General features: G+C 39.1%; 1 protein-coding gene across 1 annotated transcript in view; it reads left to right on the top strand.

The window, feature by feature from the left end:
• Window positions 1–22,228, top strand: part of BICC1 (BicC family RNA binding protein 1) — a 324,759-nt gene that overhangs the window by 178,876 nt on the left and 123,655 nt on the right. Inside the window, exon 3 of the mRNA XM_011953455.1 lies at window positions 17,349–17,418. Within this exon, the coding sequence (XP_011808845.1) occupies window positions 17,349–17,418 (70 nt within the window). The remainder of the gene's footprint in view (window positions 1–17,348; window positions 17,419–22,228) is intronic.

Raw genomic sequence — 22,228 nt, 5'->3', positions numbered from 1 at the left:
CATCCTTGTAAGTTGGGATTCCTAGGTATTGTATTCTCTTTGAAGCAATTGTGAATGGGAGTTCACTCATGATTTGGCTCTCTGTTTGTCTGTTATTGGCATATAGGAATGCTTGTGATTTTTGCACATTGATTTTGTATCCTGAGACTTTGCTGAAGTTGCTTATCAGTTTAAGGAGCTTTTGGGCTGAGACGATGGTGTTTTCTAAATATAAAATATATATGCCGTGAGAGAGGGCATCCCTGTCTTGTGGCAGTTTTCAAGGGGAATGCTTCCAGTTTTTGCCCATTCAGTATGATATTGGCTGTGGGTTTGTCATAAATAGCTCTTATTACATCCCATCAATACCTAGTTGATTGAGAGTTTTTCGCGTGAAGAGCTGTTGAATTTTGTTGAAAGCCTTTTCTGCATCTACTGAGAAAATCATGTGGTTTTTGTCTTCGGTTCTGTTTATATGATGGATTATGTTTATTGATTTGCGTATGTTGAACCAGCCTTGCATCTCAGGGATGAAGCCAACTTGATCGTTGATGGATAAGCTTTATGATGTGCTGCTGGATTCAGTTTGCCAGTATTTTATTGAGGATTTTTGCATCGATGTTCATCATGGATATTGGTCTAAAATTCTCTTTTTTTTGTTACGTCTCTGCCAGGCTTTGGTGTCAGGATGATTCTGGCCTCATAAAATGAGTTAAGGAGGATTCCCTCTTTTTCTTTTCATTGGAATAGTTTCAGAAGGAATAGTACCAGTTCCTCTTTGTACCTCTGGTAGAAGTCGATTGTGAATCCATCTGGTCTGGGGCTTTTTTTGGTTGATAGGCTATTAATTATTGCCTCAATTTCAGAGACTGTTATTGGTGTATTCAGAGATTCAGCTTCTTCCTGGTTTAGGCTTGGGAGGGAGGGTGTATTGGTCCCGGAATTTATGTATTTCTTCTAGATTTTCTAGCTCATTTGCATAGAGGTGTTTATAGTATTCTCTGATGGTAGTTTGTATTTCTGTGGGGTCGGTGGTGATATCCTCTTTATCATTTTTTATCGCACCTAGTTGATTCTTCTCTCTTTTCTTCTTTATTAGTCTTGATAGCAGTCTGTCAGTTTTGTTGATCTTTTCAAAAACCAGCTCTTGGATTCATTGATTTTTTTGAAGGGTTTTTTTGTGTTCTACCTCCTTCAGTTCTGCTCTGATCTTAGTTATTTCCTGCCTTCTGCTAGCTTTTGAATGTGCTTGCTCTTGCTTCTCTAGTTCTTTTAATTGTGATGTTAGGGTGTCAATTTTAGATCTTTCCTGCTTTCTCTTGTGGGCCTTTAGTGCTATTAATTTCCCTCTACACACTACTTTAAATGTGTCTCAGAGATTCTGGCATGTTGTGTCTTTGCTCTCATTGGTTTCAGGAACATCTTTATTTCTGCCTTCATTTCTTTTTGTACCCAGTAGTCATTTAGAAACAGGTTTTTCAGTTTCCATGTAGTTGAGAGGTCTTGAGTGATTTTCTTAATCCTGAGCTCTAGTTTGATTGCACTGTAGTCTGAGAGACAGTTTGTTATAGTTTCTGTTCTTTTACATTTGCTGAGGAGTTCTTTACTTCCAACTATGTGGTCAGTTTTGGAATAAGTATGATGAGGTGCTGAGAAGAATGTATATTCTGTTGATTTTGGGTGGAGAGTTCTGTAGATGTCTATTAGGTCCACTTGATGCAGAGTTGAGTTCAGTTCCTGGATATCCTTGTTAACTTTCTCTCTCGTTGATCTGTCTAATGTTGGCAGTGGGTGTTAAAGTCTCCCATTATTATTGTGTGGGAGACTAAGTCTCTTTGTAAGTCTCTAAGGGCTTGCTTTATAAAGAATCTCGGTGTTCCTGTATTGGGTGCATATATATTTAGGATAGTTAGGTCTTCTTGTTTAATTGATCTGTTTACCATTATGTAATGGTCTTCTTTGTCTCTTGATCTTTGTTGGGTTGAAGTCTTTTTTATCAGAGACTAAGATTGCAATCCCAGCTTTGTTTTCCATTTGCTTTGTAGATCTTCCTCCACCCCTTTATTTTGAGCCTATGTGTGTCTCTACATGTGAGATAGGTCTCCTGAATACAGCACACAGATGGCTCTTGACTCTTGATCCAATTTGCCAGTCTATGTCTTTTAATGGGAGCATTTAGCCCATTTACGTTTAAGGTTAATATTATTTATGTGTGAATTTGATCCTGTCCTTATGATGTTAGCTGGTTATTTTGCTCATTAGTTGATTCACTTTCTTCCTAGCATTGATGGTCTTTACAATTTGGTATGTTTTTGCAGTAACTGGTACTGGTTGTTCCTTTCCATGTTTAGTGCTTCCTTCAGGATCTCTTGTAAGGCAGGCCTGGTGGTGACAAAATCTCTCAGCATTTGTTTGTCTGTAAAGGATTTTATTTCTCCTTCTCTTATGAAGCTTAGTTTGACTGGATAGAAAATTCTGGGTTGAAAATTCTTTTCTTTAAGGATGTTGAATATTGGTCTCCACTCTCTTCTGGCTTGTAGAGTTTCTGCTGAGAGATCTGCTCTTAGTCTGATTGGCCTCCCTTTGTGGATAACCTGACCTTTCTCTCTGGCTGCCCTTAACATTTTTTCCTTCATTTCAACTTTGGTGAATCTGACAATTATGTGTCTTGGAGTTGCTCTTCTCAGGGAGTATCTTTGTAGTGTTCTCTGTTATTTCCTGAATTTTAATGTTGGCGTATCTTGCTAGGTTGGAGAAGTTCTCCTTGATATTATCCAATCAAATGTAGGTACACCAGTCAGACATAGATTTCGTCTTTACCCATAGTCCCATATTTCTTGGAGGCTTTGTTTGTGCGTTTTTAGTCTTTTTTTCTCTAAACTTCTCTTCTCACTTCATTTCATTCATTTGATCTTCAATCACTGATACCCTTTCTTCCACATGATCAAATCGGCTACTAAAGCTTGTGCATGTGTCACATAGTTCTTGTGCCATGGTATTCAGCTCCATCACATTATTTAAGATCTCTACATTGTTTATTTTAGTTAGTCATTCGTCTAATCTTTTTTCAAGGTTTTCAGCTTCTTTGCAATGGGTTTGAACATCCTTCTTTAGCTCGGAAAAGTTTGTTATTACCGATTGTCTGAAGCCTTCTTCTCTCAACTTATCAAAGTCATTCTCTGTCTGGCTTTGTTCTGTTGCTGTCGAGGAGCTGTGTTCCTTTGGACAGGAGTCGCTCTAATTTTTAGAATTTTTAGCTTTTCTCCTCTGGTTTCTCCCCATATTTGTGGTTTTATCTACCTCTGGTCTTTGATGATGGCAATGTACAGATGAGGTTTTGGTATGGATGTCTTTCTGTTTGTTAGTTTTCCTTCTAACAGTCAGGACCCTCATCTGCAGGTCGATTGGAGTTTGCTGTAGGTCCACTCCAGACCCTGTTTGCTTGGGTATCACCAGCAGAGGCTGCAGAACAGCAATATTGCGGAATGGCAGATATTGTTGCCTCATCTTTCCTGTGGAAGCTCCGTCTCAGAGGGGCACCTGGCTGTATGAGGTGTCATTTGGCCCCTACTTGGAGATGTCTCCCATTTAGGCTGCTCAGGGGTCAGGGACCCACTTGAGGAGGCAGTCTTTCCATTCTCAGATCTCATATTCAGTGCTGGACCACTACTCTCTTGAAAGCTGTCATACAGGGATGTTTAAGTCTGCAGAATTTTCTGCTGCCTTTTGTTCAGCTGTGCCCTGCCCCCAGAGGTGGAGTCTGCAGAGGCAGACAGGCCTCCTTGAGCTGAGGAGGCTCCACCCCGTTCGAACTTCCTGGCCACTTTGTTAGGCAAGCCTCAGCGATGGTGGATGCCCCTCCCCCAGCTTTGCTGCCGCCTTGCAGTTTGATCTCAGACTGTTGTTCTAGCAGTGAGTGAGGCTTCGTGGGCATGGGACCCTCCAAGCCAGACGCAGGATATAATCTCCTGGTGTGCCGTTTGCTAAGACTGTTGGAAAAGCGCAGTATTAGGTTGGGAGTGTCCCAATTTTCCAGGTACCATCTGTCGCGGCTTCCCTTGACTAGGAAAGGGAATTCCCCAACCCCTTGCACTTCCCAGGTGAGGCAATGCCCCGCCCTGGTCTGTGGGCTGCACCCACTGTCCAACAAGCCCCAGTGAGATGAATCTGCTACCTCAGTTGGAAATTAAGAAATCACCCATCTTCTGCATCGCTCATGCTGGGAGTTGCAGACTGGACCTCTTCCTATTTTGCCGTCTTGGAACTTCCCCCAAGTGTTACAGCTCTTAAAGGTGGTGCCTATGGAGTTGTTTGTTCCTCCCACTGTGTTCGTAATCTTGCTGACTTCAGGAGTGAAGCTGCAGACCTTTGCAATGAGTATTACAGCTCTTAAAGGTGGCACAGACCCAAAGAGTGAGCAGTAGCAAGATTTATTGTGAAGAGTGAAAGAACAAAGCTTCCACAGCATGGAAGGGGACCCGAGCCTCTGCTGGCTTGGGTGGCCAGCTTTTATTCCCTTATTTGGCCCCACCCATGTCCTGCTGATTGGTCCATTTTACAGAGCATTGATTGGTCCTTTCTACAGAGTGCTCAGTGGTGCGTTTATAAACCTTTAGCTAGAGACAGAGCGCTGATTGGTGCATTTTTACAGCATGCTGATTGGTGTGTTTACAAACCTCTAGCTAGACACAGAGCACTGATTGGTATGTTTACAATCCTTTAGCTAGACAGAAAAGTTGTCCAAGTCCCCACCTGACCCAGAAGCCCAACCGGCTTCTCCTCTCACCAGCAATCCCATTACTGAGTATATACCCAAAGGATTATAAATCATTCTGCTATAAAGACACATGCACACATATGTTTGTTGCAGCACTATTTTCAGTAGCAAAGACTTGTAACCAACTCAAATGCCCATCAATGATGAACTGGATACAGGAAATGTGGCATATATACACCATGGAGTATATACAGCCATAAAAAAGAATGAGTTCATGTTCTTTGCAGGGACATGGATGAAGCTGGAAACCATCATTCCCAGGAAAATACAGAGAAACATAAAACCAACCACCACACTTTCTCACTCATAAATGAGAGCTGAACAATGAGAACATAATGGACACAGGGAGGAGAACGTCACACACTGGGGCCTGTAGGGAGGTGGGGTGCCAGGGGTGGGAAAGCATTGGGAGAAATACCTAATATAGATGACGGGTTGATGGGTGCAGCAAACCACCATGGCACATGTATACTTATGAAACAAATCTGCATGTTCTGCACATGTATCTCAGAACTTAAAGTATAATAACAACAACAACAAAACTAAGAAAACATGTATTAAGAAAGAAAGAAAGCTTCTTGATGTTAATGATCAAGAACCTTTCTGCAATATCATCTAAAATCTAGGATCCAGGATCCAGGTGTTTTCTGGCTCTATCTTTCACACTGATGGTTGGTACTCCTTATGGCTCATGGGTGGAGCCTGCAGCATCAGGGCAACCTGTGCCATTGTTCACAGGTCGTAAGAGAAAGAGAGAACTTACTCAGTAATTCTCTTACAAAGTCAGAAAGCTTCATTCTCAAAAGCTTCCATGAGACCTCTTCTCCCTTGTCTGTGGCTCAGATCGGATCACATGCCTATTCTTAAACCAACCTGTGGGAATGGGAGTGGCATCCCTTTTAGATAATCAGGTTGATTCCAGGATTCTGGGTAGACAGTTTAAATGTCTACCTGTATGCAGAAGATTGAGTGCAGTTTAAACACGTCAAGGAGCCAGTGGCATAGCAAGGTTGTGACTTGGTTCAGAGGTTACATTTATGAGTCTGGGTTCTGAAAGGAGTGATACGTGTTTTAAAGGAAAAAAGCAAGAGACAGTGTTCTTGAATTCTTCAGTATTTTCAAACTCTTTCTGTGAATTTGTTAGTCTGAAAGGTTGTAGTAGTGCAGACCTAGCCAGTTTTGTACAACCAAAGCAGAGCAAACATTCAGTCCACTGATTCACAAGGTGCTGAGGACAAAAGTTAGCGAAACAATCTGTGGTGGTGTAAGCTGAGTACTGACACTTTACTCATTTACTAGCTAATTCTCCCTTTTACCATGTGATCTGACTTTGTCAAAATTGGTCAGTTGGATAAGGTTTAGGTGGCTGAAGCATATGACACTTTTCAATTTTAGAGCTCATTAGGTGTTTTTTACCACTATTTCAACTTGATGCATTACAAATTTGATATAATTCAGGGAAAGGACCTGTGTGGGATAATAAGTGATCAACATTATTCTGACCTTTTTATGTAGAGTGTATGTTTCACCATAAACATATTGTTTACTTTTGTCTCTTATTTAAGGAATATGAGACAGCATTAAAAGATGAGAGTTAAGTAAACTCTGGGCTATTATACAGTGGAATATTAATAAAATACATAAATACACACACTCCCTTCCTTAATCCCTCCCCATACCCCTACACCTTTCTGACAGAGGCAGTCATGCCCACCAAATATTCTAATTGCTTTCTGCATTTCCCAGCCACCTTTCAGTTGCAAGGGGATGTGTCTTGTGATGGACAATGGGCTGTGAAAGAAAGATATTTTTGTTACAGGCCATGGTGGTGAAAGATCCATGCAGAATTCTTCCTGTTTTCCTCCCGTGGGGATACTGAAGGGACCATGGATTGCAGATGGGCAGCTATAAAATGGAAGGATCTCCATTAGCTTGAGTCCCTGAGTGACTGCGTGGAGCTGAGCCTCTTGTTGACCTTTGTAGGCTATTTGACATGGGGGAGACATGAACTTTTGTTGTGTTCATCCACTGGCATTTGGAATTGTTACAGCAGCACAATGGATACATACCTCCTTTCAATATTTACTCTTTGTCTGGAAGCACGTTTTTCAAACCTAATCCTTACCTCCTTGCCTGCTCACCCAGTAGATCCTACATAAAAGTTTATCTCTTTTTGATGTCTCAGTGTTGCCATTATAGATCTCAGTTATTGTGCTGATCTCTTATTACTCATCAGCATAGAGGCCATCAGGGCCTACTAAGCCAAGTAGGGTCGTTTGCTTTAAGAAGATGAACTGAGTTGAGTAGTAAAATGTATTCCCTAAAAATGCATGTGTGAATCTATAGTAACTGGAGTAACTAGTCTTATGAAAAATTGGAGACTGGAAAATTGCATTCAAGGTTTGGTAGCTTGATTTTGTTAAATCAGTACTATTTCAGTTTCTCCCCCAAGTTTGTTTAGTCTCATTTTTAAAAAAAGACTTTATTGAGGATAATAGTAATAAAAAGGTGTACATATTTAATGTACACAACTTGATGAGTTTGGAAATAAGTATATATCCATGAGACCATCACCACAAGCTATCCAACCTCTCTAAAAGTTTCCTCCTGTCCTCTTTAGTATTGTTTTTTTCCTGATAAAAACACTTGATATAGTATCTATCCCTTAGCAAATTAAGTATACAGTACAGTGTTGTTATCTCCAGGCACTGTGCTGTACAGTAGATCTCTAGGAATTATTTATGTTGTCCAAATTATACACTATCGTATTCAAGTTATATACAAGTTGTACTTTGATGGTTCAAGTTTAATAAATCTCTTTGTAGTTACCCATGAGATCTGATAGAAGATCTGGTTAATATTTCTGAAGGAATTATTCCTTGGAGAATGAAGTAGCCTTTAGAATCACATATCTTTATGTCCCAGAGGAACCCCAAGACCTGTTCTTCACTAACATTATAGGCCATCATAAATAACCCACCCACACGCCATGAAAAAATTGTCTTTGGTTTGGAGCAGAGGTCAAAAAGTGGAATCCATGCTTGCTTTGGCCCACAAAGTGGTTTTTGCATAAGGAAAATAGGTGCCAACATTTAGAAATCAGGAAATGTAACACAAAACTCTAGATTTCTGGCTGCTCTTTTAAAATGGGTGGATGTGGTCACTCTGAGCCTGTATTAGCAGAAGGTTGGAATGGAAACAACAGAACTGAGGCATCCCATTTTCCACAGCTCACGCTTGGCCCAGTTTGCCACTCACTCACTGCACTCACCCTGCCACTGCAGGCGTTTGCTTGGAGGGTTCCTTTCTCCATTATCATGCACGTATTTCCAGGGAGAATTAATCCTGCCAGTGATTTAGGACTTACTTTCATCTAATGAATATTCACTTAGTATTCACTTAGTTTCACTTACTCTGGTAAGCAGATGCCTTAGAAATACCGTTTGTTGAATAAGTTAAAAGAGACTTTGGAGATGGAGCTTCCACTTCGCGTTGTCTGTACTGTATGACCATGTGCCATATAATTGGAAAGCCTTACATAATTGTTGCCTCTTCTGTTCTCTTCATGTTATCTCCTTTATCACTGTAGCATTAAATTTACTCTAATGATACTTATTGAGATCCTATGTGCTAGATTCTAAGGGTTTTAAAAATGAAAGAGATACAGTTGTTGGCCACCAGGAGCCCAGCTTGTTGGCAATATTGTTAAAGAAATAAGCACTATAATGTTGCCACAATAAATTGAGTATGAGAGAGAGACAGGTGACCTCTGATTGGGAGAGTTTTGGAGGAGTTTTCTTAGTGGAAGACACATTTGAACTAGGTTTTCATTGATAAGTAGGAGTTCTCTAAACTTCTGAGATAAATTAGCTAAACCTACCTATAGGGTGGACCAGTTTGAAACTTCTACTAATTCTTAGTGAAGCATGAAAGGTAGTCTTCACTTTGCATGACCTATGAGGACATCAAAATGACTATGCAAATTGAAACTGTGCAAAACACTCTCATCAATCAATGGGAAAATTTAGTGATTACAACCTTTAAATTTTTTTGTCAAAATATTTAGTCTCTTTTATTGTCAGTCATAAATATATAGGAAAATGAAAAATAAAACTAATATTTATTCAGTACACTCTATTGAAATGTTGGAAACACTGAGAATTAACTTATTAGTTCTTTGTAAAAACTTATTAAGAATAATTTGAATAGTGCTAACTTTCTTTTTGTTGTATAATTTACCATAAGGTGAGAGCGTCCTTTGTAAGCCTTAAGGAATTGTCATATTCAGGAGTCTGGATCAGCTTCCAGTGTTTCATCCTGTGTGCTTTCAAAGTTGTGAAATATCTTCTAGAATTTCTTTAATGTGAAGTTTTTCACCAGCATCACTTCCTCAGGGATATCTCCATCTTTTTTGTCACAGCCCTTCCTTGCTCATATCAGTAAATGTGTCTTCACTAAGTTGCTCTGGCTAAGCATCCTGAGTCACTCAAGTAATCAGCAATGTCAGCATTCCCACAATCAGCTCCTTCTCCTGTTCTCATTGACTTCTGATTCAGATTTCATTTCTGGCATTGTCATTGTTTCCTTGCTGCACTTTCATCTTTGTTGGTCAGTTTGCCCTTTTGATTTACCCATTTTTGTAAAATGCCGTGTGGTTTTATGACTAGGAGACAAGGAGTCATCATGACTACTTGCTGTGCCATCTGTGCAGAACTGATAACAGACGTGTCGTGAACAGTCACCAACAAACTTCGAAAGGGAAATGTGATTGGTCACTGATCCAGATGAGACCTGTTATTTATGGACTGAAGAGCTGGCAGTGAAATTTGTATTTGATGCAACAACTCACAGTTTGTGTATCATGGTAATGGAAATGTAAACTTGTGTTGTTGAGGGATTGGTGGGTTTTCAACCAAGCTATGGTAACTGAAATTCATGCATGTCGGAACTTTGTAAAGCATGGACTATCTGTAGTGACATTTTGAGTGGATTTGTCCTGTCCTCTGTTCAGAGAGTTTAGCAAGTATAGCCCTGGCCACTTGATGGCATTCCATTAAAACCTCCTAATCACTGTAACAACCAAAATACTTCCCATATTTCCCATATGTGTTTGGTGGTGGGGGTGGGGACACTAACCTAGTTTGGGAACCATTTGGGGGCTATATCTGGGTCATTTCATCATTAATAAGGCAGGGAGTGTTTGGAAATAGCCACTCTGTTGCTGCTCAGTTACTTCAGCATTCATGGCTGAGTTCTGAGAGGTGGAGCTTTCAGAGTGACCTCTCCTTAAGATTATGGTGCCTTCTACTTCCTTCATAAGCCAAGGGAGGCAGAAAGAGCCTCCTTGACAAGGAGTGATACGACCTAGATTCTAGCTGGACTTTGCCACTTATCTGTCTGCCATGTAACCTTTTTGAATCCTGATTTTCACAGCTATACAGTAAGTTTCTCTATCTGATTTACAAATTATTTTGAGGAATAAATGGAAAATGTATGTAAATACTGGGTGCATGTGAGGAATTGTTCTGATGATGATGAATAACTGAATCGTTGGGAGTCCTTTCTTGGACTACAATGAAATATACCAGAACCCTTTAATGTCTCAGCAAAATAAACATCCTCAGCTTTTAGACACCCCCTCGAGTGAGAAGTTCACAACTTTCCCATCTCCGCTTAGTTGGCTCTTTTCTCACTTAGCTCCCTTCATGGCGAAATGCAGCAAATAGACTACCAGTCCATTATTAGTCCATGAAATAACTTTAAACAGCCTCCTCCGTGAGGGACAGACCTTATTTCTCTATTAATATAAGGAAAATAGAGCACAAATTAGTTGGTCTTTTAGAGAAACAGGCTGCAGATGGCTTCCAGCTGGTAGCCATTTTGAATGATGAATTTTGAATAGAGTATAAATGTCGAGTTAGAGAGTTCAGTGTTCTTTTCCTGGTCCAAGAATAAATATTTTTAGTAAAGTTAGTATAAATAGACCTGTCTTGGGGTGATCTGAGATGCTGATTACTTACCTGCGGATTTTTAACTTTACGTCTGGAGTGAAGAATTTGGTGAAATAAGCATGTTAGTAGAATATTGCTGGCTTGGCAAAGGTTTCCTTCATCTGTAAGATATTATCCTGTAATTGCTGCAAACCTGCAAAATATATGGTTTAGTGAACGTTGGTAGATACGTTCTCTTTCCACATGGTATACTAATCTGGAATTTGTTGCAGATGAGATAAATCTATTACGACTTGAGCATTGAAGAATATGAATGGAAATTATTTTTATAATGGATGAAACTACTTGTAGAATTTGATTAGATTTTACTTGTTTATTTTATTCTAACTTTAGCAGTTTATTTCAAGAAAGTGAGATTACTTAAGTGATTCGGTGTAAATCTCTGAAATTTTTTCAATAGCTTACCGACTTTCTTCTAATTACAAAAAATTTGTAATTCTAGCTTTTGTAAAAATTACCTTCCCTTCCTACTTGTACCCCCCAAAGCCCCACAGAAACTGAAAAGAAAACAAGAACATACAATTTTATATTTATTTGGTACCTTTTTAATATGGAAAAGAAGTACTTAAGTCTTGGATCAGGGAGCATTACTTCCTATTTATAAAATTTAAATATAAAGTGGAAAGTTAAGGTAACTATTTAACTTCCAAAGCTGTTACATATCTATAGCATGCTATCTTCATCAGATTTTTATGATGGAAAAAAAACTTTTACAGATGAAATATAAAATATATATGTATTTTCTTATATCAACAATCTTAATTTTAATTGTTTCATATATTTTAAAATTGATATTCTTTGGGCAAGCCCTTTTGTTACTATGAATATTTGCTATTCATCAAATCTGGTACTACCATAAGAATGAAGTTACACTTCAATTATTAGTTCCCTATAAGAAATGAGCACAGTATATCTAACAACAGAAATTTAAAACAATTATATATTCAAATAGTTACATTTTTAGATGGACTCCTCCAAAATCTCTTTTCTTATGACATACAGGATTGCTATTCTAAGAGAGCAGCTAAAGAACCCTAGCAGAGATTGGTAAAATTGAGAAGAGATTTTTTTTTTTGGTCAGTGAGGATGTCCAGAAGTTGAAACTCACTTACCTGAAGTAGCAAAATCATACAGCATCCAGAATTATGAGTTAGAACAAGAGTTTTAAAATACTTAATGTGTGTTTTAATGTTCATGGAAAATGATTCAACATCAGATGTTTGTTCTTTGAACTTTCTTTTGATTTTGTGGTGGTGGAAATAGGGACAATAGTAAAATTTTAAGAAACTAGCTGGAATTCACTTTAGGGCTTCCCCCCACCGCACCCCCCCCGCCCCCCACCCTGGCCCTGAGACAACATCATTTTCTTTGCAGAGATTTTGTGGCTTTGCATAACTTGGCATTCCCTAATTTAACTGACACCATTATATTTATAGTTTTGTTTCCATAAGGAAGTACTAATTATTTTAAACATGTTTCCCAACTTTCAGGTAACATTTCACACAACTGGGAGGCATCAGCATCATATTTTGGGTGGGGGATGACCAGAATGATCTGCTTAACTGAATTATTCCTTGAAAGCAAACTAAACATTTTGGACAACATGTTGACTTACTTAAGCATATCACATGTTTCTTGGAAGTGATTTTCTTGTCAGATTTTTTCAGGAATTGGATTGTGAGAAATGTACAGTATCCTCTTGAAAAAGTGTCAGTGTCTCTGTCCATTGTAGCATCCATAAAATTATCTCTTTATTTCCATGATGTTTTTGAAAATGTTACTTTAATGTTTATAGAAAATAATTCAAAATCAGTAGTTTGTTCTTTGAGTTTTGGTTTTGTGAAGGTGCAAATAGGGACAATAGTGAGATTTTTTTAAAGACCAAAAACCAACTAGCTGAAACTCACTCTGGAATTTTTTATTTCCCCTGAAAAAGAAATAGTCATTTTCTTCTCAGCAGTTTTGTGGCTTCTTTGATTTCAACCACATCTTCCTAGCCTTACCTTTTCCAGTTCCCTGATTTACCTGCCTTGATGAACATTTAGTACATATTTTTGCATAATTTGTGGATACAGAACCTCTGACTTGCTTACTGCCTTACTTCCTGCCTTGGCACCCCTTCTTCCATCCCATGCCACCTGCAGGAGATGTGCTTGTCAGCCCTCACATCCAGTGACCTAGCTCCAGTACTGGGGTTCCTGGAACCAACCTCTACCCACACCCTCTGCAGGAGATGTGCTTGTCAGCCCTCAGATCCAGTAACTTAGCTCCAGTACGGGGGTTCCTGGAACCAACCTCTACCCACACCCTCTGCAGGAGATGTGCTTGTCAGCCCCCAGATGCAATAATCTAGCTCCAGTACTGAAGTTCCTAGACCAATCTCCAACCACACCCTCTCTAGAGACCTGTGCTTCCTCCCCCACCCGCCACCCCCCGCCCCCATGACAGATGCTTCACACTCCACTACTCCCATCACTGACTGAGGCTATCACAAATTAATAGTGTGCCATATCAAAGCTGTAAGAATAGACCTGGAGTCATTGTAGATGATGGTTTTAAAAGCGTCATTGATAACATCCTAAGGAAAAATTTGACTTCCCAAAAGTGAGTAAGTGTGGCCCCTTCCTGTGTGTAATCACTGCACTGGCCAGAATTTATTTGTAGGGAGTGTCAGCCAAGCACAGGTACTTGTTGGCTTCTCTTTGTGTCACGAATTAAAGTCAGTTTGAAGGGCATTAGTGTGCACAGCCGTAGGACAGTGGGGATGACGGGAGACACATTACCCATTCTGGATGTGCAGGGTGAGCCTCGAAGCCCTTCGGCTGCACTGAATCACTCTCAGGGCCTTGCAGGTACCAGCCGTCTCTTCTTTTTCCAGACCTTTCCACATGCCCTTCTCCTCTTCCTGGGACACTTTCTTCACCTTTTCTCTGGTGAGCCAAATTTTTCACCTCCTCTAGGTCACAGCATTAGTAAGCATTTTCTTGAGGTAGCTTTCCTTGACTACCCACGACCGGGTTAGGATCCCCTCTGTACATGCTCATATTGTGCTGCTCCATTCTGAAACATGGCACATAGTACCATGACGGCAATTAGCTTGTCTTCTCCCTTGTTAGATTCTGAGCTCCCGCAAGGTAGGAATCATCTAGTTTGCTGTTGTATCCCTAGTATCTAGGACTGTGCCTGTCTGACCAAAACTTATCAATATCATCATAAATGCAAGGGCTGACATTATCAAGCACTCACTATGTGCCATGCTATGTGCTTTGGGTTTTCTCATTAAGTTTTCACAACAACTTTAGAAATAGATATGATAATGAATTTTACAGAGGAGGAAATTGAGACTGATAGAAGTTAAGTAATTCGCTCAACACAGCACCCCTAGGAAGCAGCAGAACTGGTATTTGTCTCCAGAGTCCTTGCTCATAATGGCTAGATTACACACAGTGATGAACAAATAAAGGATGTCTGCAAAGGCATCCGGCCAGAGCTCTGTGTGGGGCCAGCAGCTTCATGAATGATCCAAGGAGTTGGCATTAGCTGGCCAGAAATGGTGTTCCAGAGAGTCACTTTTTTTCTAGTTGTATAGGAGAGGTCAGCTCCAGATGCCAAGTTCTAATTACTGGCAGTTTGTTTTCTCTAAGAGGTTTGGCATTTACTCTGGCTCATAGAACTTTAGAGGTCATGTGGTATAGTATACAGAACTCTGGTGTGAGAATTAGGGATTCGAGGCTTGGGATTACCCCACTTTCCCTTAAACACAGTGCTGATGTGAGTAGGTTGAGAGTGATCTTTGTGAGCCCACTTCTCTGCACAGTATAGACAGGGAGTTGTAGTGGGAGTTAGAGGGAGTGTGTATAAAGCTGTCTTCCCAAATTGATGCCAGTTACCTACTGCTCTTAGGATATTTTCTCTGGCATATTATTTCCTGTCATGGGGCACCTATTGGTGCTTAATAAAATAAGTGTACATGCAGGGTGATTTCTGGGCAGTTCTACTAGCGATTTAAGATTTCAGAAAGTTACGCCTTCTACCCGTACGTTAAAAGGGAAACATCTGTTACAGTATCGTAATATGGCCCTTGACATCATTTACTGGATTAAGCAACTGCATTATTGAATTCGGAAAAGGAAAAGCATGTAGATTGTTTTCTTACTGCCTCCCCACCAACAGCAGCATTATAGTAAGATCTTATTTTTCTGTCTTTCTTTCTGTTTGTTGTTGTTGTTGTTTTAGAAACAATGTCTCAGTCTGTAGCCCAGGCTGGAATGTGGTAGCATGATCATAGCCCACTGCACCCTTAAACTCCTGGGCTCAAGTGATCCTCCTGCTTCAGCCTCCTGAGTAACTGGGACTACAGGTGTCTGCTACCACGCCCAGCTAATTTTTGTATTTTTTTGTAGAGATGGAGTCTCACTATATTGTCCAGGCTGGTCTCAAACTCCTGGCCTCAAGCAGTCCTCCTGCCTCAGTGCTGGGATTATAGGCATGAGCCATTGCATGCAGTCTTATTTTTCTATCTTATCTCTTTGAGAGTCTAAAGTAACTTAGAGGAAAATTCTGAAACTAGTTAAATCCAGGGCCTGCTGTGTACAGGGCAAATAATTTAGTTTCTGTTTTGCAAAGACAGGCTGTAAATAAGTAAGTACAGAAAATAAGAGGATTTCTACTTGCAATAAGGGTTAGGAGGGAAATAAACACAGTGAGGTGGGAAGAATAATTGTGGTTGGGTTGGTGTGAGAGTAGAAAAGGATGGGGAGTTGGACAAGATGGCAGCTGAAGTCTGAGCATGAGAAGGGGCAGGGATGGGAAATTGTGGGGAAGAGATAACAGTGAATGCAGGGGCTCAGAAGGGGAGCCTGCTGGACGTGTTTTTGGGGTGGCAGCATGGCTGATGCCGAGGGAGTTGAGAAATAACATTTTATTTTTTATTTTTTACTACTGGTTTAGACTTAACTAACCAAGTTGATGGCGCAAACAGCTAAACACATTAGCAGAGACAGGCATGAATGAGAGAAGAAGAAGCTGGGGCCAGGTGCTGTAGGGTTAAGGTAACCAGCTCACCTGCCTTCGGGGCCAGACCAGTACCTTGACTTAGTGAAGACAGTGTGGCCTTACTTTTGTTCAATTTTTAATAGAGCCATAGGTGTAGAGAAATACTGCTCTGAGAAAAATGGCAAACACCATGATAAAATGGCAAGTGAGCAGTACAATGCCATGATGATGATGGCGAGTGGCCTTTGACCTCAGAGAGACACAGTAGGGACTGGGAGCAGCTCAGAGCCTGCTGACCCTGACTGAAGGGGACAGCTGTTGCTCAGTGCCAGCCAAACGTTGCCATCTGGGATTATGAGCTGTCTGTGCTAAATTTGCCAAGTTTTCCAGAGAACCAGAAATCTGAATTTTTCTATGAAATTCCCAGATTTAAAAATGTTGGCTCAAACTTTGAAAAACCCTACAATGAATAGACAAAATGCATATGTGGACTTACAGTCAGAAACATCTGCTGGAAGCCCTTTTATATTATGATAAAGGGGGTTCAATGAAGTATGATACATGTGAACCATTTCCTTGTGCCTGGTACATAGCCAGTACTGAGGAGAAAAAGGTACTTATTATTCATTGCACTCTTGATGTGTTTAAGTTGTTTTCACCATTAATTTATTTAATGAACTCTCAATCCATATTAAAGATAAGTATTATCCTAGTTTAATTCAAGCGATTAATGAATGATTTTTTTTTCTGTTTGCATATTGGTTAGTAGTTTGCCCTATTAGTTTGGTTAATTCTATGTTTGTGTTACATGAGCAAACATTAATTTTGTGTAGTTCATGCAAAATTAGTGAGGAACAAAGGAAGCACGTTTTAAATCCTGTTCTTCTCTTGTTTACTGTCCATTTCTGTTGCTGGACAGTCGTTGCTTCCCTCAGTTGTCCTGGTGCTTCCACTCATTTAGGTCTGGAGACCTCCTAGCCAGTGTTAGCTGCATGTGCAAGTGGGAAGGACCTTTGGCAAAAATGCCATTCTGAACCAGGAAAAGGATGATGGGGAATGCAGTCTTACGACGTGATGTCGCATTTAGAAGGTTTTCATCAGTTTTAATGAAATACAAATGTGCCCAAAGTAAGTTATTTTTTCCCCTAGGGAAAAAAAATCTTCATTTAGTATGGTCTAACTCATGCAGTTTTGTATTACAGGAATCATGTTTGGTGTGTTGCAATCCCTTGGCAATTGTCTTGGGGAATTTTATTCAGCACAAGCATCTCTGACGGTTCTGGCATCAAGTTGGGTTAATTACTTGTTCATGTACGTTTTGGTCTTTGTGTTAAAATTCTGAAGCATCGTGGAGAGGAACACTGGGAGTAACAAAATATATTTGAATATTTCTAATAGATTAAAGGCTTGTAAAAAATATTTTTCCCCCCAAGGGTTTTTTTTTTTCTTTGCATTGTTTTCAAATGAGATCATTTTGTATCAACATGAAGCTAGGAACTTGAAAATAAACTTTTTTTGTGTGTGAAAAATCTTATCTGTAAATAAGTTTTTAATTGAGTCAATATTTCTCTCAATTTTGGTTACAGATCATGGAGGAAACAAATACGCAGATTGCTTGGCCATCAAAACTGAAGATCGGAGCCAAATCCAAGAAAGGTAAATTGTGAGAGAGCAAGAAATAGGTGGTTTTGATAACTGAGATTATGGAATCACTGCAGGTTCGCTGGGGAGAAAACTAACATTTATTCTTAACACTTTTGTCCCAAAATATTTGTTAAGTAGAATTCTTTCAGGAGGATTTTCGGGATTAAAAATAATATATAGTTTTTTATCCAACAACAGAAAAATATTAACTATTAACATTATGATAGAAATGTAAAAAGATACAGCAACCTGTGATTTCAAGGGTGCTCATTCGATTGATACCATGAGTCATGGTAACTCTTCACGTGTTTTTAACACATAAATTTCTATTGTTTATATTTCAGAGTTCTTTTTTATGTACTACACAGGTTTAATAGCTGCTTTTTTTTTTTTTTCCTTCCAGTATGATATGAACCTTAGATTTCAGGTCTCGAGTGCTGCTTGTCTTCATCTGTCAGACAGCAAAGAACCCGTTAGATTTCCCTTTTAGGCTGAGTGTTTCCCTTGCCTGGTTTTACCCTATGGGACACTACACAATGTATAGATGTTCAGAAATGAAAATAAAGGCCTCCTTAGTTTTCTCCTGGATTACATAGTATTTTCAAATGTGACCTGCTAGTATATATTTTTATGGATAGTTTTTAAAATATGACCTTAGTCTCAACAAACTTTGTTGAGTATATTTCATTAGAAGAATGCAGATGCATGTAGTTGTCAGGATATAATTACAAATACCACCAAACAATTAAAAAAAATTGCAGTCTGAACATTATCCATCATGATCTGGCTTTCTTATTGTTGCTGTTTAGTTTTGTATTTGCTGCCCCTTCTCCCCATGATTTACTGCTAAATGATAACATTGCAAGATTTCTCAGTTTCCTTTCTTACTTCAGTCCAGTTTGCCTTCTTTTAATTGCATTTCATTAGAGTTAACTCATCACATGGAATCAAAATTATTTTAGTTATTTAGTGAGTGTTTTTAGCTGGACTTGAATTGACAGGAATTCCTATAGAAACTCCTTTCTTGTTACTTTTTGTTGTTGTTGTTTTGAGACAGGGTCTCACTCTGTTACCCAGACTGGAGTGCAGTGGCATGATCATGGCTCACTGCAGCCTTACCCTCCCAGGCTCAAGCCATCCTCTCACCACATACTCAAGTAGCTGGGACTATAGGCACACACCACCATGCTTGGCTGATGTTTGCGTTTTTTGTAGAGACGGAATTACACTATGTGTTGCTCAGGCTGGTCTTGAACTCCTGAGTTCAAGCAACTCTCCTGCCTTGATCTTCCAAAGTGTTGGGATTACAGGTGTGAGCCACCGCACTCAGCCTTGTTACCTTTTTAATTGTTATCATGGGCGGCAAGGAATTGGGAACTTATATGCTAAACAATCATAAGAAGACATGGTGAATTTGCAAGTGCAATTCTGTATCTTTGTATAAACTTGTATTTCTCAAGTGGTGTAGAATATATTCTTAATTAATCTTCAATAATTTTTGTGGTATGTTGGAATGTTTTGTACTCATCATGCAGAAGAAGAAACTGCTGTTCATGGATTATCTAGCTATTTGCAGCATTTAAAAATTTCTGTCCTACTACTTGAGTAAATTGGAACTTGAACGTAGACTAAATCGTCTTTCTCTATTGTCAGGCATTTTTACTTAAAGAATAAAATTAGCTTTATTACTAGCCTAATAAAAATGCAACTTAATCAGTCTCCGAAGAAAATCCCCAAGGAAACGTGAACATTAAAACAATTCCAGATAACTTTTTATGTCTTATTCTCTTGCAGTATCCATGCTGTTGTTTTCCTCTCCCCATGCCATTATCCTGAGAAACTGAGAACTGTTTAGTTTTTGTTCAAAATGTGGTGACAGCATTAGACATTTCAGAAAATACAGAGATGAATAGATTTTATTCGTTGGTTTCTTGTCATTGGCACTTAACCCATTCAGAATGGCCAACTATATTGCGCATTTTGATTATATATTTTGCTTTGGAATTAAGAATATTTCAGCAGTACATTCTACGGCGTTTGACATAATTTCCACATGGTTAAAATTAACCTTTGGAATTGTGCCTAAGAATTGATCCCTTCAGGCCTGGATCTACAGGCATCATTTTATTTCGTATTATTTATGAAGTGTTATGGATGTATATACTACTATATGATGCACAGAATGCACTTAAAGAGAACATGGAAGAGAGAGAATCCGAAGTTTGCCTCAGAGGAATTTACTGTTCAGAATTTACTTGAGTTGCTCTTATCATTTAAGCACACAGCTGCTGAATCAGTTCTTGGCTAATATCCCTGGTATGTGTATACCTATATTATTTTTTAAATGATTCACTTCAGAGATGCAATTTTTGGACCAAAATTTGTATTTAATAAATGTGAAATGAAAATGGCAGGAGGAATGTTAGAAGGTAATTATTTGCTCTTTCATCTAATGTGGCTGTTCCTTCTCACCCCTGAGTGTTGTAGAGGAAGGAATTGTTGGTATTTAATGTTTTTTCATTCCAGATTATTATTATTCAGGAGACCCAAGAATATACATGTATGTAGGGACCCATGCCATGTTTTGGGTGATAATTACATTCAAAATCCCATGGTGATGTGAAACTTTGGAGTATATACATAATCCCCAGGCTGTGCTAGAGAGACAGTTACAGCCATAGGTTTGTGTTGCTTGTCACTTTTGAGTTTCTAAAATGCATGTTGGCTGAATATTTGAGCCTAGACAAACATTTTTCATAGCCACTGTAACCAGTTTGCCCCCTTCTTTACCTTACTGGAATTGAGTCCTGTGTTTCCTAAATTAGCTTCCATAGCTCTGTCTAAACTTTATTTTTTAAGCCATTAATCCTATATCCAGAGCTGCTGTTTGAGTGGCCGTATGGCTCACTTGCTTGAAGAGCTGGTAGGAAGCTGCCTGGCAAGAAAAGCAGCCAACAGTCTGAATTTGCCATCAGTTAGCGAGGTCAGATTCTTCTCCTTTAAAGATGCTGGCTCAGTAGTTCTGAGGCTGGTAGTGGGAGCTGCTATATTTAACAAGTTTCACTGCTTGTTCTTATGGTCAGGCTGAGATTTGTGAGGAAACACAAATCTCACCATCTGACATGGAAATATCATGATTTAGTCACTAAGAAGACCACGTGTTCTGAAGGCAGTGGGTAACAGGCAGAGTCCTTCTACAATCACTTCTGGATAATGCCCATCTTGGCATCAATAGAACTACACTTTTATGGATGCATTAATTTCATTGTTCTATCATCTTTGTAGTCAGTTAATGTGGATTAGTTTAGAATGATGGCAACCTCATTATTCTGTGCCTGTGCTAAATGTTGGATAAAAGACCATCTAATTTTTGTCCATTCTCTTCCCTCCTCCCTTTCTTATCTCACTTTTCTTACCTTTCACTCCCCTTTCATTCTTCTGTGACTGTATTCTAGATGGAATATAGTGGGGGGAAAAGTAATAGAAATATTTTCATGTGCACAGGGCATTTTAGGTAAGTGCATGTTTTGTGATATAAACTAAGTAACTATAGAATTATTTAAACTTTTTTAAATTTTAGATTCAGGGGTACATGTGCATGTTTTTTTACATGAGTTTATTGCATACTGGTGGAGATGGGGCTTTTAGTGTTACTGTTACACAGATAGTGAACATTGTACCCAATTGGTAATTTTTCAAGGCTTTGCCCTAGAATTTTTTAAAACATCTCTAGAGTGTTGGAAATTGTTGGAAGGTTGAATCCGCATTAGAGCTGGAGAGAACTGAACATTTAAGGTTCAGTATAATGGACATTTAAATCGGTGACTGTAGAATTGTCTTAAAGAGGGTCACAATTAAGAAACACAAAGCATTATTTGGTATTTCTTCTATATAACATAAATTTATTTTGAGTGGATACAAAATCTAACTGATTCCAACTCTTAGAGTGAGAATACTAGAGCAGTCTCCTTTACATTGAAAAATTTGAGGTTTGTGCCTGTGAAACCAGTATTTAAGGATTAAGGTGTTTAATACCATACACCCTTACCAACAGAATAACTTCAAGCACTCATTAAAATTTTTAACATGCTATTCTGAATCATAGCCTTAGTATTTTAAAATAAATTCAGCTTCATTAAAGTACAAATTGCATTCTTAACAAATTTGAATGTTTTGCCAAATAGAAGTCCTGCCAGATCTGCTTTAAGAAATAGATAAAAATGATTTGTAATGAGAATTTATCACACTGGTATATTGTGTTGTGAGCCTCATGATGCTAGGTAAGTTTGTTTTCTTAAACAGGTAAACATTTTTCTCACAGTGTTCTTTTGCTCTTAATCTCCTTATCAGTCTCTTCTTAGACTGGCGACGGTACACGGTAAATGGTATGGTTTGACTCTGTGTCCCCACCCAGGTCTCATCTCGAATTGTAATCCCCTTTATCCCCACGTGTCAAGGGAGTGATCTGGTGGGAGGTGATTGGGTCATGGGGGTGGTTTAATTCCACGCTGTTCTCATGATAGTGAATGAGTTCTCACAAGATCTGATGAGTTTAAAACTGTTGACAGTTCTTCCTTCCCACGCTCTCTGTCCCCTGCTGCCATGTAAGATGTGCCTGCTTTCCCTTCCACCATGACTGTAAGTCTCCTGAGGCCTCCCCAGGCATGCAGAACTGTGGGTCAGTTAAAGCTCTTTCCTTTGTAAATTACCCAGTCTCAGGTGTTTCTTTATTGCACTATGAAAACAGACTAAAACAGTGAGTAAAAAATTGTTTAAAGTTTTTAAGCCAAATTTCAAATAACTGAGGTCAGCATGAAGGAAG

The sequence above is a fragment of the Colobus angolensis genome, unplaced genomic scaffold (genome assembly GCF_000951035.1).
Source record: "Colobus angolensis palliatus isolate OR3802 unplaced genomic scaffold, Cang.pa_1.0 Scaffold361, whole genome shotgun sequence".
In the NCBI taxonomy this organism is placed as follows: domain Eukaryota; kingdom Metazoa; phylum Chordata; class Mammalia; order Primates; family Cercopithecidae; genus Colobus; species Colobus angolensis.
Note: the sequence above shows the minus strand (reverse complement) of the source record. Positions and strands in the feature narration are given on the sequence as shown.